The following is a 16,312-nucleotide window of genomic DNA, read 5'->3' on the forward strand; positions in this document are numbered from 1 at the left end:
TTCAACTCTATTCTTCTTTCTCAAGGTTGTTTTGGCTAGTTGGGGTCTTTTATGTTTCCAAAAGTTTTTAAATTACTTTTTCTCATTCTTTGAAAAATGCTATTTGTATTTGATAACTATTGCACTGAGTCTATAGATTTCCTTGGGCAGTATGGTTATTTTCATAGGATTAATTCCTCCAATGGGCTTCCCAGATCATGCTAGTATTAAGAACCTGCTTGATAATGAAAGAGATGTGAGAGATGCCAGTTCGATCCCTGGGTCTGGAAGATTCTCTGGAGGAGGGCATGGCAACTCACTCCAGTATTCTTGCCTAGAGAATCCAAAGGACAGAGGAGCCTGCCAGGCAACCTAGGGTCCATAGGGTGCAAAGAGTTGGATATGACTGAAGCGACTTAGCACACATGCATGCAATTCCTCCAGTTCGTGAACGCAATGCATCTTTCTGTTTGTATTACCTTCAGTTTTTTTCATCAGTGTCTTATACTTTTCTGAGTACAGGTCTTTGACCTCCATAGGCAGAAGTATTTCTAGGTATTTTATTCTTTTTTATGCAATTATAATGGGATTATTTCCTTAATTTCTCTTGCAGTTTGCTGTTAGTATGGGGAAATGCAACATTCTGTATTTCTATATCCTGCAGCTTTACTGACTTCACTGATGACGGACTCTAGCAGTGTTCCGTGGCATCTTTAGGCTCTCTGTGTACGGTATAGAGTCGTCTGCCAACAGTGACAGTTTTTCTTCCTCTCCAACTTGAATTCCTTTTATTTCTTTTTCTTATCTGACTGCTGTGGCTAGGATTTCCAATAATATGGTGAATAAAAGCGGTTAGAATGGGCATCTTTGTCTTGCTGCTGATCTTAGAGGAAATGCTTTCAGCTTTTCACCATTGAGGATGATGTTAGTTGTGGGATTATTAGACAGTTCAGTTCAGTCGCTCAGTCATGTCCAACTCTTTGCGACCCCATGAACCGCAGCATGTCAGGCCTCCCTGTCCATCGCCAACTCCCGGAGTTCACTCAGACTCACGTCCATTGAGTCGGTGATGCCATCCAGCCATCTCATCCTCTGTTGTCCCCTTCTTTTCCTGCCCCCAATCCCTCCCAGCATCAGAGTCTTTTCCAATGAGTCAACTCCATTTCTTTAGGGTCAGTTATCAGAGCTTTATTCATTTCCTTGGGTCATGTCATGTTTTCCTGACCTCCCTGATTTGCTCTATGGATATGTGCACATTTGAGCAAGCTATCTCCTCTTTCCTGCTCAGACTCTGTGGTTTAGGCTGATGCTTTAAAGTCTCACCTTGTGTTCTGGGATTTTTGCAATAGACTCTTGCCTATGAATAGTCCTGAAGCACATTAGTGTCAAAGGAAAACTTGGTTAGGTATGCAGAGTCTATAGGGAAATGAATCTGAAAGATTGTGACGTCTGGCTCTACCAGCAGAGGAGTAGATTTGAAAAGACTGGGAAGGTGGGAACCAAGGGTTTCCTTTATGAGAAATATTAAGGGTATAGGAAGGGAACCAGCATTTCTGCAGGAGTTAGTAGGTGCCAAGACATTTTCTGATGGCAGATTTGGGAGGCTGTGTGGGCAATGGGCCTGGAATGTGAGCCCATGTATGGTCAGCAGCCCCCTTAGAGAATGACTGTGTGTGTCAACCCCATATGCTGCTGTCCAGAGTCAAAAAGACCAGTCAGGCAATCCTCTCTCTCTGGCTTTCCTGACTTCCCAAGACACTTCTTACACCTCTGAATTCATCATCTTCTTGTCTCTCAGGGCACAAAGGGCTGACATTAACTACTGAGCAGCTGAATCTTTACCAGGACTTGGCCCTGTGCTGAACACATCGCAGCGGTTATTGTCAGCCTCATGGCATCCTGTGGAGAAGATACCATTACCTCCATCTTTTCAATGAAGAATTAGAAGCACAGGGAGATAATGTAACTTGGCCAAAAGATTAAGTAGCAGCCAGCGAGTGGTGGAGGCAGGATTGTATTCATACTTCAAAGATATTTTGGGCTATTTTCAAAGAGCAGAATTTGACTAAAACTGCATACATTCTAGCCCTTGGTAACAGATGAACTGACTGTGGGGAATTGGACTCATCATGTCTACATTCACAGGACACCAGAGTGCTTTGTCCTGGCAGGACCAATATGGATAGATACTTCTCTTACAGTGGAGTAATATGAGAAGTGGCTCACCAAATACACTGTCTTGCTGATCACCAACAAATTCCAACTCCTTTTGACTGTAAACCAAAACACAATATATATGTCCACTACAGTACGCAAACGGCTCTTAACAATGTGGGGTTTTGGTGCTCAGATATTGGGTTATGGAGGTGGGAGTGACATACTACTTCTGCAAAGCTTCCGGGCAGTGGGAGGGATCAGCGGTAGCATCTTGGAGGGTGGCTGAGGGCATATGGGTGGGGGATATTGATGATCTGAGCAGTTGATATTGAGGGGGAAGCACTCCTGGCTGGGTTGAAGGCAGATGTTTGATCTGCAGAGCATTTGCGCACAGTGGGGATTCACTAAGGTGAAGCTGATGCACCTTCCCTGTAGAGAAAAGAGGAGAGGAGAGGTGAGGTCACTGAGAAGCTGCTTGAATCAGGTGCAGAAGGCTGTGTTTCCTTGGCTTAAGGGGAGCAGACTCAGGGCCCGTCAGGATCTCCAGGGCAGACTTTCTTGATGCCCTTCCTCTTCCTAGGTGCTAGCCTCCAGTCTGCACTCCTGTTTCTAGACTCTGTTCAGGCATTGTTGTTCTGACTCTCATCTCCCTTCGCTCTGGTGTTGAACTTGTCTGCTTCCTCCTGGCCTGGGAGCCTGTGTGGTAAGGACAAGGGCTGATTGCCACTGTTGCCCCAGTAAGGTCCAGGTTCTCTTGGTGAGTGTATGCCAAAGGGATTAATCCTCACCACAACCCTCAGAGCAAGGGCAGGTAGGGGCACCCTCAGATGGTGATGGGCTGTGGAAACGCATGGGCCCCTAGGTTTGGGTGAACATTGGTACAGATCTTTTGGGCCAGTGTAATCTGTCTGTAGCAAGCAACTGCCCCCGACTTTCCTGTCATTTCCTCCTTGTCTCCAGCTCCCGCCCAGTGGAAGACTCCCAGCTGAAGAGGCCAGATTGCCAGATGGAGTGCCCTCAGCACTCTGGCAGCTGGCAACACCTGGGCACTAACACCAAGAGATGCAGACAGAGAGAGAGATGTCTCCACGCTCTGTGAGACAGCATAGTGGAGAGAAAGAAGGACACCTTGGTCTTTCCCAGACACCCGGGTCACTTCCAGTGGGAGGGTCCTCCAGGACCACAGGGTCCGCCCTTACCCTCAAAATCTCACTGGCAACCAAAGCAGCCAGAACTTAGGAGTACACTTTGAGCCACAACTCCCGAGTGTGGACCTTTCTTGGAGTGATCCATGCTATGTACACTCACACCTTCATATCCCTCAGTTTGTTATATGCAGCAAAGGATGCAAGGTGCCCAATAAAATAGTCCCTGCTCTGAAGTAAGCTTCTAGTACAGTGGTTTGCTATGGTGGCTTGAATAATGGCCCTGAATATATATCCAGGTTCTCATCCTTTGCACTGATGGATGTTGTAGGTTATATTGCAAAAGGGCTTTTGCAGGTGTGGTTAAGATTCTTGAGATGGGGGAACTATCCTAGGTTATCTGGCAGGGGGGCCCTACATGTGATCAAAGGGTCCCATGACAGAGAAGCAGAGGGAGATGTGCCCTAGAAAACAAGGCAATGTGCCTATGGAAGCAGAGAGGGATTTATGTGCTGCCCGACTGTCTTGTAGAGGGAGGAGGGCCAGGAACCAAGGATCATACTCCAGACGCTGAAGAGTCAGGAGAAGGATTCTCTACTGGAACCTCAGGGAGCTGTGTATTCTGAAAGGGTCCACTATCAAAAAACTTCCTCTGGAGATTAGCAGGTGGGGGAGTAGACAGACACTGTCATCTCACAGAAGCTAACAGGAAATGACCTTCCACAGTGCATGGAAGGTCACGAAGATGGGTACTGTGTCCACACGGCCTGGCTGTGTCTCTCTTGCTGTACATTCAGGGGTGAGACTGGGAGCTGATTCTGGCCTGCAGAGACCGTAGATCCCAGCTGACACCCTGTCACTTAGACCATGATTTATTTTAAGGCCTGGGACCAGAGCACCAAAGGCTTCAAGAAAGAAATCAGGACTCCTACATCCACTGGAATACTGGAGGTATCCAAATATATCCTATAACACTGGGAGCCCCAGGAGTATGGTTGGGAGGGATAAGGTCAAATGGGAGTGGGGCAGAGGAATGGGAGGGGTCACATCCACCAGGCACAGTCACGGGCTCCCAGCCCCTCTCAGGATGAGCAGGGTTGGTTTCAGCCAGCTCTGGCTGCTGCTGCTTACTCTCTGGGTGACCTTGGCAGCTTTCCTGATCTCTCAGGCCTCCGTTTTGCCTCCAGGAAGCACACAGATCACTGTGAACCCAGAGAGACTAATGGGCAGACTTGAGAGCTGGTGTTGCAGGGGCCGAGCAGAGCCCTGGGTGGGTGCGAGTTCCCTAATCCACCACTCTGCCATCCCGACATGAGCTTCAAAGAGCAGCCCTGGGACTGTGACCGTTTCAGAGACCTGTGCTCTGGGCAGGAAGGCTACTTCTGGTGTTTTCCCATCTGGTGTCTTGCTCTGTCCTTCCTGCTCCTGACTGAGCATCTATGGGTGGTTGTCTCTACTGTTCAAGGCATGATGCTGGCATGGGGCTCTTGTGAGCATAATGAGGCTGTGGTTCTGGGGAGAGGTTCCAGGAGAATCAGGTGGAGAATGGGGCTTCCAGGCAAGCAAACCCGGGACTGAGAGCCACAGGAACGCCGGCTCCTCTGGCACCCCTGTCTCTGCTGGGTGTGAGCAATGCCTCAGATATGTCAGTATCAGTGTCCAGAGGCTTTCTGGCCTGTCCACAGTTTCCAAATGCCCAAGTGCCCAGTCACCAAGAGCCAGTGCTTGATTCAGGGAAGGTGACCAACGCAGCCCTCATTAAAGACTCGGGCTCCGCAATGTCCTCCAGGCCCCTGGTCTGGTCTGTAGAAAGGGTCTGAGTTTGAAACGGTCAGGCAAATGATTTCCAGGCAAACCATTGCCCTCCTTGGGCCCCAGGGAGCTGGGTAGGGCAACCTCTGGTGGTTTGTGGGCAAGCAGCATGAGATCATGAGTACTGACCCCAAATGGGGGACAGAGCAGTGAGAAAGGTAGAGCCAGGCTCAGAATTCAAGTCTAACTGTGCTCCTCCCAGCTTTTGTGACTTAGTCAAGTCACTCAGCCTGTCTGTGGGTCAGTATAGCTGGGATAATAGTAGTATCTACCTATACGGTTATTGGGAGGATGAAAGCAATGAAAACATGTAAGGCTTTTAGCTGAGCAACTGACCCACAGGAAGAGCAGAGTAGAATTACCCGGCATTACTGTTACATCCCAAGGATGACACCCGGGACAATCTGGCCTCTCCCCGTTGTCACAGGCAGTGACACAGGAGGTCGTCTTTGCCGCCTGCTGAATGCAGTCGTGTTGGCCCCACAGCACCGTGGAGAGGCTGCCACCATGTCCCACCATTGCTGGCACTTGAGTGACCAGTTCAGGAAGATCTCATGGGGGGGGGGTGCAGCCAGCAGTCCCATAGGCGTGGATGGGTAGTAGGGAGGGGGTGGATGGGAAGCAAATAGGCCTCTCCAGATCTTTTCACTCAGGATTGGGAGTTCTGGGCATTGCTCTGGAGAAGAAAGGAGCTGACATCCTTGATAAAGATGCAGGGGAAATGCCTGGGTACCATATGGAGAATCGTCTGGAGGCTCATGACCTCCAGGTCTCCACTTCTGGGGTGTTTCTTTTGGCAAATTCTGGGACAGGGTTCTCTGACTTACAGTCCCAGGGAGCAACCATCAAGGGCAAAACCAAGACCCCAGCCCACGGAGAGCATCCCTGTGTCCTGCTTACCATGTCCCTGCTTGGACACTGCATCAATGGCATCAGGCTGCTGCGCTGAAGAAAGTTATAAAAAACATCCAGTTTTCCCTGCAAAGCAGATGTGGTTGTGAGGAAGCGACAGGCACAGACGCTGCCTCCAGATGAGCAGCATCGCCTCCATCTCCCACGAGTCCCCAGGGCTGTGTCCCCACACACTGGCTGAGGCAGCGCTGCAGGCCTCACCTGGGGCAGGGGGCTGGGAAACCTTCTGTGTTTGTTGGGAGATGGACTCTGTGGGTCACAGACTGAATTGGATTCTGGAACAAATCCGTGCTTTAGGTGTAGGAGGAGATTTTTTTTTTTTTTGGAAGAAAAAAAAAAAAAACCCAAAAAACCTAAAACTAACGTCAAAGGTTGGAGGAGGTGCGCAGTAGCCAAGGAGAGGTCCTCAAGGAGAAACATGGTGGGCATGGGGACCGGGCAGGAGATGAAGGAGGGGGAAGAGGGCCTGCATTTGGGGACAGAGAGGGAGAAGTCAGGGGAGAGACCCGCTCCCTGCTCAGGGGGAAGGGTCCTGATACTGGGGAGAAAGAGAAAGATGAGGAAAATGAAGGACCGGCCAGAAAGTGGACCTGGTGGAGGTAGGATGCGGGGCCGGGCCTCTGAGTGGGAACAAATCCCTGGCAGGTGGCTTCCTTCCTCTTGGAAGGTGAGCTCTGGCTTTCCTGGGCCCCCACAGTGACTGTCAGGGGAGACGTGGGGCTGGCCTTCCAGCTGCCATCTGAAGCTCCCAGGAGGAAGCAATGGACCCCACAGTGACAGAGGCAGGACCAGGAGGAGGAAGGCAAAGTTGAACCCAGAGATGGTGGTTCTTTCTTCCTCACACCTGCCACCTGCGGCCCTCCTTAGTCCCTGTCATCTCTCAGCCTCCTGCCAGCGCGGATCTCAGTCACTGGGAAGAGGGAAGAGCCCTCAGGTTTCCTCCTTCATGTGGCCCTTGTCACCCCATCTCAGGTGCCCCGAGGACAATGCAGTGAGCTCTCTCCCTCCCTCACTTAGCAGACAAGAACTGTGGGTCCTTCCTGGCTGTTTAATGGTGGTAAGATCTGGGCTCAGAAATATTTGTTATTGACCTATATGAGGTTCTTGTAATTTAGTTTATTTTCGTTCATCCAGTCACTGGTGAGCAAAACACAGGCAATTGCTAAAGTTGATGATAACCTTCGTGAGAACTAGGGATTGTTTGCTTGTGAGCCAGTCATCAACATCCAGAATACTGAGCCCATTTCAGGGGGAAGACCCCAGTCCAAAATACGGTGCCCATAAACTCATCTCCACTCACCTAGGATTTTCAAGTCCAGGCCTCTGCTGCAGGAACTGGCTCCCCCTTCCTCCCACCCCCCAGTTTGGAGGGCATTATCCTTCATTTCCTAAGGGTACTTCTCACCTCCATCCGTCTTATCCTGTCTTCTTGGCACTCACAGCAAGGGATAACCACTGCAGTATATCCCTGCTCGGGGGATGGCTTCTAGAAAGAGAAAATAATTGAGTCCTTGTCTGGCAGCTCTTGGGTGCAAACACAGGTTTTCTGCTTCCCCGGGTACTGTCAAGTATCAGCCACTCAGCAAATGTTTGCTGGAGAATCAGGGACCAATAAACAGTACCTGGCACAGTAAAAGAGTGGCCTCCATGTGAAAGCACACAACTCCTTTTGGTTTAAATATATCTCAAAATATCAGCAAACTCTATCCTGTCCCCTTGGTTCCCAGAGGCGCCCCTGCAGGAGAGGCCGGGTGCGAGGCTGCGCCGTGTGACGGCGGCTGTCAGGGGTGCAGCAGCAGCAGGGGACAGGGCTGCCCTCACCCGCCGCGGGCAGGTCCAGCCCCCCGGGCCCCACTGCAGCCAGCGCTATGCCAGCCCTGCAGAGACCCTGTTTGCCAGGAGATCTCAGACCCAGGCCCCTCTATCTTAGGACATGAGCCCCTGCCCTAATTTCTACTTATGGGGCCTGGTTTGGGTCCCCATCTGGTCTGCCACAGCCTCCTCACCTGACCCTTGGTCTCTGTGCTCACCCTGGCTGCCCTTCCCTCACAACTTGATGCCAGGCAAGACTCCCTCCACCCTCCTCAGCCCCCTAGTCCCCAAATGCCAGCCCCACCAAGACCCTAGCCCTGACATGAGCCAGGGATGAAGAACAAGGAAATGGAGCCCAAAATATATCAGAGCTCAGGGAGGGGGTCCAGGTCTCTGAAACCTGAGGATCCTTTTCCAAAAGGTCGCCTGAGTCTTGGGAAGGACCATCCTACAAACAGTCCTTTGGGAATGACAAAAAGCCCATTGATTCCAGGATGGATCATAGCTGTTCCTGAAACAGGCTACCCCACATGCTGATTTACTACCAAAGGCCCTGGATCAGGCCATGTTGGGTGTTGGGTAACGGCATTGTCTGGATGACATTTTGTGAGTCTTACATCCTCTCTGGGGTCCCTCCCTTCCCTCTGTCACTATATTCTTTCTGCTTGTTCTCTCTGCCCAGGTGGGTAGGAGTTGGGGGAGGGGAGGACACATCCCCGTACACATCAGGGGGCCTCTCCGTGGACAGCAGTGTGTGCAGCAGGTGTGCTGGCAACTTTAGGGCCAAACGTACCACTCACCTTTTCTGGTTTCTGGGCTGGTGGTGGCTTCTTGACGATCTAGGATGTTAAAGACACAAACACAGCTGGAAGGGCCGTGGAGAGCTCTAGCTCAGCCTTTCAGACAGGAGGGCACCCTGCTCAGGAACACTAGGGGGACAAACATCTGCACTGGGGTGTCAACCTAGATGCCCAAGGCCTGAGCATCCATGGGTAACAGGTTCCACCTCCTTGAGCCTCAGCCTCCTTCAGTTTTCAAAGGGTAATCAATAGCTTTGTGTAGGGTCAACAGGGGGACAGACTAAGGCTCCTGTTCCCTGGTAGAGGCCCCACCTGGGAGCTTTCAACGGCAAACGACATCATATGAAGACCGGAGAACATTCCCCACACTCCCACTTCCCTCCCCTTCTTTCCCGCCCCAGGCTCAGTCTTTATCCTTTATCATCATCAGTGTGTCTGCCACATGCTCTGAAGGTGACATTTATCCTCAGCCCTCCAGGTACCAATAGCAGGCTATACACCAGCCGGTGAGCTTCTATGGGCAATGACAACAGCCGTTTCATTTCTGGGCCTCTGTGCCCAGCATGGGGTCCTGCACATCCTGGTAACTTAGTGATGACTGATGAAGGAGTGATTAAGGTACCAGAGATGGGTGGGGATCCATGCTGTTTTCAAAGGCACAGCGCCCCCAAGATTAGCAGCCTCCAGGCCAGCATCCTTCTCCCTTTGGGCCACAAGTGCCCCTGGAGAATCCTCTTCTTCCCCCAATAGCAGAAACTCCGTAGGCTTTTGTTCATTTGAGTTCTTCAGAATCCTGACCACTGTGGGGCATCTGTGGTTTCAGGACATCTGGAATCCCTTTTCCCCTTCATGGACCACCTTCCTATGAAGGTAAAAGCATGGCACAGACTGTTTTTTGCTGGTGTGAGGGCTCCAGAGCTGATAGGAACCTGTCCACAGGATCATGAGGCAGGCACCTACCCAAGGGGGAGGTTGGTAAGGGCTGGGCACAGGTTGTTCAGGCAGGGATCACTCACCCACTTGTGACAGCAGATGCAGACAAGCAGCGACAGGAAGAGGGACAGGAACAGGGCTGAGATGAGCACAGGGACCCAGAGAGGATTTCTGTAAAGCAGGTTATGGCTGACAACCTTGGGCATTAAGGAAATCTTCTTTGGGACAGTCCCATGTATTATTATCTCCCCTTCTGGGAAAAACTCAGGTATGGTGGTCTCCTCCTCTGGCACAACTGTGGGTGCTGTGGTCTCCTCTGCTACAGTGGTGGGCACCGTGGTCTCCTCTTCTGGGGAAATGTTAGGCATGGTGGTCTCCTCCTCAGGAACAAGCATGGGTGCTGTGGTCTCCTCTGCTACAGTGGTGGGCACCGTGGTCTCCTCTTCTGGGGAAATGTTAGGCATGGTGGTCTCCTCCTCAGGAACAAGCATGGGTGCTGTGGTCTCCTCTGCGACAGTGGTAGGCACCATGGTCTCCTCTTCTGGGGAAATGTTAGACATGGTGGTTTCCTCCTCAGGAACAAGCATGGGTGCTGTGGTCTCCTCTGCAACAGTGGTAGGCACCATGGTCTCCTCTTCTGGGGAAATGTTAGACATGGTGGTCTCCTCATCTGGCACAACCGTGGGTTCTGTGGTCTCCTCTGCGACAGTGGTGGGCACTGTGGTCTCCTTCTTTGAGAACGCCTCAGAAAATATGATCTCCTCTTCTGGGAACACCTCAGGAAATGTGGCCTCCTCTTCTGGGATCACCTCAGGAAATGTGGTCTCATCTTCTGGGGACACCTCTGGAAATGTGGCCTCATTTTCTCGGAACACCTGAGGAAATGTGGTCTCATTTTCCAGGAGCCTCCGAGGAAATGTAGTCTCCTCTTCTGGGAACACCTGAGGAAATGTGGTCTCATTTTCCGGGATCCTCCGAGGAAATGTAGCCTCCTCTTCTGGGATCACCTCAGGAAATGTGGTCTCATCTTCTGGGAACACCTCAGGAAATGTGGTCTCATCTTCTGGGACCATCTGAGGAAATGTAGTCTCCTCTTCTCGGAACACGTCAGGAAATGTGGTCTCATCTTCTGGGACCACCTGAGGAAATGTGGTCTCATCTTCTGGGACCACTTGAGGAAATGTCTTCTCTTCTGGGACCACCTGAGGAAATGTGGTCTCATCTTCTGGGACCACTTGAGGAAATGTCTTCTCTTCTGGGACCACCTGAGGAAACGTGGTCTCATCTTCTGGGACTACTTCAGGAAGTGCACTCTCATCTTCTGGGACCACCTGAGGAAACGTGGTCTCATCTTCTGGGACTACTTCAGGAAGTGCACTCTCATCTTCTGGGACCACCTGAGGAAACGTGGTCTCATCTTCTGGGACTACTTCAGGAAGTGCACTCTCATCTTCTGGGACCACCTGAGGAAACGTGGTCTCATCTTCTGGGACTACCTCAGGAAATGCACTCTCATCTTCTGGGACCACCTCAGCCACTGTCATCTCCTCTGGAACAAACGTACTCGCTGTGGTCATCGTAGTCGTGACAGTGGTAGATACTCTGGCTGTTGTGACAGTGGTAGGTGGTGTGCTTGTTGTTGTGGCAACAGTAGGTACTGTGGTTGTCAAGACAACAGCAGGCACTATGGTCCTTATCATGATAACTGTAGGCAGTGTGATCATTGTTGATACAACAGTGGGCTCTGAAGGCTTAACCTATGGAAAGCACACATACCAGGATTCTGAGGTTGGCCAGGGTGATCTCTTCCCGGGCACCCACCAACCATTTCCCACATTGGGTTTCCTGGTCTACCCAGGACCACCTGTCCTCAGGTTGCTTCATCTACAGGGACCACAGTGGCACTAGCCTCTCTCCCCTACTTCCCAGCTCTGTGACCTTGGGCAAAGCTACTCTCTCCCTCTCTCTGAACCTCTATCTCCATGTCTGTGCTGAGGAAGTTAGTGGTATTTGATGCATTAGAAAGAGGCTATAGAAAGTTCCAGCACAGGCCAGGTCCACATGGGACCTTAAGGAATGGGCTCTGTGCTCTTGTTGTTCATAGCCAAGGGTGAGTGAGCTGCATCCATGGACCTGCACTGCCCAGCCCTTCTCTCCATCAGGGGCTTTGCTGGAGAGAAGCAGAAGGGAAGGGGCAAGAGTGAGCCTGTGCTCAGGAGACGGCAGTCTCTGGGTGACCCTGTGCTGGGCCCAGTGCCAGAGGTGGCTCCTGAGTTCTCTTCTCAATGTGCCTGTAGATGGGTGGTCCTCAGGTGGCAAGACTCCTGGTTGGGAAATGTGGGGGTTTGGTCTCAGGTCCCCAGGAAGGTGGACAGGGAGCAGAGGACACAGACACATACGGGGACTGTCACACTGCGAGAACCCTCACCAGCTGGCACTAGACACAAGGGCAGTGGGATTAAGCACAGAATCCCTCTTCTCAAAGAAACCTCACTCCAAAGTGACAGGCTCTGTTGTTGCCCATACCGGGCTGCTCCAGGCTAAGCAGCCTGGATGCCGTAGACTTGGGAAAAGCAGCCCCTGGGAGCAGCACTTTGTTCCCAGTTTCCTCCTCCTGAGCTGAGCTCCGCCCTCACCACAGCCCTGCCAGCTCCCCAGGAAGAGAGGGCAGAGCCCCCCTGCAGAGGTCAGAGCCAGTTTGCAGAGAGGGGCAGTGGAGGAGCATGAAAAAGGAGGAGAGGCAGAAGGGAGGCTGACGACCTCTGCAAAGTGACCGCCAGTGTTCCCCAAACAGACTTGGGAGGCCGGGGCTGTGATGGTCACGAGTGTGTTCAGAGCCCTGCCTGCTGCTGCACCCACGCAGTGAAGACACACGCTGACTGATCACGGCCACAGCTGTTCCCACCCTCCAGACTCCTGGGTCTGGGACTCAGATTTGGAGGGCCTAAGGGGCTCAGAGGGCCTGGAATCTGTCTCCTAGTACACAATATCCCAGCTTCTTACTCTCACTCTGGATGGAATCCAGGCTGGAGCCTTGAGCTCCCCACCACAAGGCCTGGCCAGGGGAGGTGGTATGGTGGGTCCAGGGTGGGCAGAACATCAACACCATTTGTGGGGTTGCTTAGAGCTTGAATTGGTCCCTTTGAAGTGCCTTCAGTGACACGTGGTTCACAGAGAGGGTAGAGTTTCTGCAAGGCCTGGACAGATGCCTTCAACCTAGGTGTTCTTGTAGAAGGATTTCTGTGATTTTTACAAACCTGATGAAGGGTTAAGGGCACCTATCTGGCAGTGGGATGCTGCCTGAGACACCTGTCTCATAAACTACTCGCTTGGCCTTCCCCAAGGAATTTTGCTCCACTTACCTCTGCTTCCCAGGTTTTGTGTTCCTCCATTTTCACCCCCGTCCACTGAGGTCCTTGCAGCCCCACCCTGTCACTCTCACAATCCTTGCCAGCAATTTTCAAGTCTTCATCTACAAAGTTGAGACCATTGTTCAGGCTGTAATCAATGAAAACCTCCCTAAAGCACAGAAAGGCAGAGGGTAACTAACAGATCAAAGAGACATAGCCCTTGGCTCAGTCCATAGCTCTCTCACAGTAATGATTTTGACTAGCAGCCATTTGGGGCTATCAGAGAGCAGTCAGCAGGGGTAAGGGGAGATTATCCCCAAGCACCATGAGATTGACCTCTGCAGTGAAGGTTATCAGGCAGTGAGGAGTCCTGAGTGGAGTCAGATGTCCTCCTGGCCATGAGCTAAGTGACCAGGAACAGCTGTACTGTGTCACCATCCTGACTCCTCTGTATGCACAGAATATGTTTGAGTCCCTTGGAAAAGCTGCCTGGAGCAAAGTTACCATCCCTGGTTGCACAACTTCTCCTGAATCCTTCCCTATGCAGAGCCTGGACCACAGCGGGTCCCTGAGCTCCTTGAGGGACCACCAACCAGGCCAGGTGAGGATGATGCCCTGAGCTGTCCTGAGACAGATATGTGTTGCCCAGCAGAGGTGACTTCCTACATTCTTGGCCCAATTGCCCCCCAACCCTAAATACTTACTGTCCAGCCTTGTCAAACCTATGTCCTGGGCAAAATAATTTTTCATTATTGATAGAGATGGGTCTTTTTCCTAAAAAAAAAAAAAAAACACACACACACACACACAAAATTGTCATTGGACATGTCCATTCATTTGTATTTCCCATTCTGTTTGCCCCTGGAAGCAGAGCTAACACTTGGGCAGAAGCAACTTTTCTTCTGACATGTACCATGTCCCAAGCACTGAGCTCTGGTGTTTTGTTTTTTTAAACTTTATTTAAATATAGTTGATATACAGTATTACCTAAGTTCCAAGTGTACAATATGGTGATTCACAAAATTTTAAAGGTTGTACTCCATTTATAGTTGTTATATTAATAAAGGGCACTGGTATTAAAAGGGAACAAAGCAGACAGAGGCCCTGCTCTCAAGGGCCTGACATTTGTGGGACTAGAGAGGGAGACAGACAATAAAGTCACAAACAATGAACAAAAAACGTCAGAGTGGAAAGTGCTGTGATGTCAGTAAACAAGGGGAGGGACAGGGAAGGAGAGGAAGGCACAGCTGCTTAGGAGTAGGTGACCTGTCCTGTCTTTTAGAGACACAGTTTCTCTTTAAGAGAGAGGGAAATATTCACACAGGACATGGAGGGATGTCTGGGATTTGCTTCACAAGAATCAATTGTGAGAGTATCAGCAAAATCAGATTGGCCAGGGTTGATAATTACTGAAGTAGGTAAGGCTGCTTCAGGGCCGTTCTGCAGCTTTTGCTACTTTTGTATGTTACTGAAGAGTCTCATTAAAGATGAGGTGTATCTGAGGTGGGATTCCTGGAGGGGAACCAGGTGAGGGGGAAAGCTGGGGAACAATCTAGGGAAGAGGGAAGAGGCTGTAGGTGCCTGTGCTGAGGCCTGAGGTAAATAGCTTAGGTTGTTGATGGAAAGAGAATGGGGACTCGTGGGCCCTGGGAAGGGGTGTGGGCTTTATTTTAAGTACAGTGAGTGTGTCAAGGGGCTGGCCAGGTCCAGGCGAGTTTGGACATAGAAGAAGCAGGACCTGCAATTGGCCTGGATGTGGGATGAGAACAAAGAGGAGTCAAGGACGACGAGCAGGTTAGTGGGCAGAGCATCTGATGGGTGGTGGTGCCGTCTGTGGCCACAGGGAAGCCTCTGTGCCTGTGCTTGTTATATAATTCTGTGGGAGCCGGGTGCTGGCCCTCAGGAGTCTCCAATGTGTGTCGTGAGTAGCCGTGGAGCCTTCTCTCTCCTGAGCCCTTAACTCTTCTCAGATCCTGACTGTGCTCACGGGTCAGGCCTTTGCCTCAGATGGTTTCCTTCCCAGTGACCAGCTTTTGGCTGTAACTCAGTTCTCGGATTAGCTATGAAGTTCTGCCTGTGTTCCCCTTCATTTGTGCTGATATTGAAACTTACCTCCAAGTATATTTAGGGGGACAGATTTGTGTCTGAGGAATAGGATGGTTGGATTAGAGCAAAAAAATTTTCCCAAGGTAATGTGGTGTAATGTCCATAGTGTTCATAGAGTAGGGAGAGTGAAGTGATGGCAGGCACCTTGCATAGTGAGGACCGAGAAAATCATGGTTGGTTGCTGAAGAGCTTTCTTTTCCTTTTAATTGTAGTTCTGTTTTGTTTTGTTTCTTTACAATATTATACTGGTTTCGGAGGACAAGATGGTTGGATGGTACCACCTACTCAAAGGATACGAGTCTGAACAAACTCTGGGAGATGGTGAAGGACAGGGAAGCCTGGCGTGCTGCAGTCCATGGGCTTGCAAAGAGTAGGATGCGACTAAGTGACTGAACAACAACAATAATCTCAGGGGTATTGCCTAGTGATTAAAATTTTTAACAGATTATGCTGCATTTAAAAGCATTACAAAATATTGGCTACATTTCTTGTGCTTACAATATATCCTGTAGCTTATTTCTTTTATACACAGCAGTTTGCACCTCTTAATCCCCTGCACCTGGATCTTGCCTCCCCCCATTTCCCTCTTCCCTCTGGCTGCCACTAGTTTGTTCTCTATATCTGTGAGTCTGTTCCTGTTTTGTTTTATTCAACTGTTTCTTTCAATTTTAGATGCCATGAATAAGTGATAATGCACAGTATTTACCTTTCTCTGTCTGACTTCAGTTAGCATAGTATCCTCTAGATCCATCCATGTTATTTCAAATGGTAGAATCTCATTATTTTTCATGGCTGAGTAATGTTTCCTTATGTATGTGGATATATAGCACATCTTCTTTATCTATTCATCTGTTGAGGGGCACTTAGGTTGCTTCCATATCTTGTCTATTATAAATAATGCTGCTGTGAACATTAGGGCATATGTATCTTTTCAAATTACTGTTTTTGTTTTTTTCAGATAATACATCCAACAGAGGAATTGCTGGATCATATGGTAATTCTATTTTCACTTTAGTGGGGAATCTCTACATTGCTTTCCCTAGTGACCGCACCAGTTCACAATTCCATCAACAGTGCACTAAGCTTCACTTTTCTCCACATCCTGGCCAACATGTGCTAATAGCTATTTTGGCATGTGTGAGGTGACATCTCATGGTGGTTTTGACTTACATAATTAGTGATGCTGGTAATCTGTTTATGTGCCTATTGGCTATCTGTATATCTTACATGGAAAAATGTCTATTTAGGTTTTCTGCCCATTTTTTAACTGCTTTTTTTATATTGAAGTGTATGAGTTATTCATATA

The 16,312-nt window shown here is 50.1% G+C and overlaps 1 protein-coding gene across 1 annotated transcript in view; it reads right to left on the bottom strand.

Moving 5' to 3' along the window:
- Positions 1-2,213: 2,213 nt before the first annotated feature.
- Positions 2,214-16,312, bottom strand: part of LOC112584713 — a 32,915-nt gene continuing 18,816 nt past the window's right edge. Inside the window, exons 11-17 of the mRNA XM_045165537.1 lie at positions 13,605-13,674; positions 12,913-13,069; positions 9,634-11,307; positions 8,618-8,656; positions 7,411-7,491; positions 5,994-6,071; positions 2,214-2,565 (exon numbers count right to left, since the gene is read on the bottom strand). Of these exons, the coding sequence (XP_045021472.1) occupies positions 2,338-2,565; positions 5,994-6,071; positions 7,411-7,491; positions 8,618-8,656; positions 9,634-11,307; positions 12,913-13,069; positions 13,605-13,674 (2,327 nt within the window). The 3' untranslated portion in view covers positions 2,214-2,337. The remainder of the gene's footprint in view (positions 2,566-5,993; positions 6,072-7,410; positions 7,492-8,617; positions 8,657-9,633; positions 11,308-12,912; positions 13,070-13,604; positions 13,675-16,312) is intronic.

The sequence above is a fragment of the Bubalus bubalis genome, chromosome 4 (genome assembly GCF_019923935.1).
Source record: "Bubalus bubalis isolate 160015118507 breed Murrah chromosome 4, NDDB_SH_1, whole genome shotgun sequence".
NCBI lineage: Eukaryota > Metazoa > Chordata > Mammalia > Artiodactyla > Bovidae > Bubalus > Bubalus bubalis.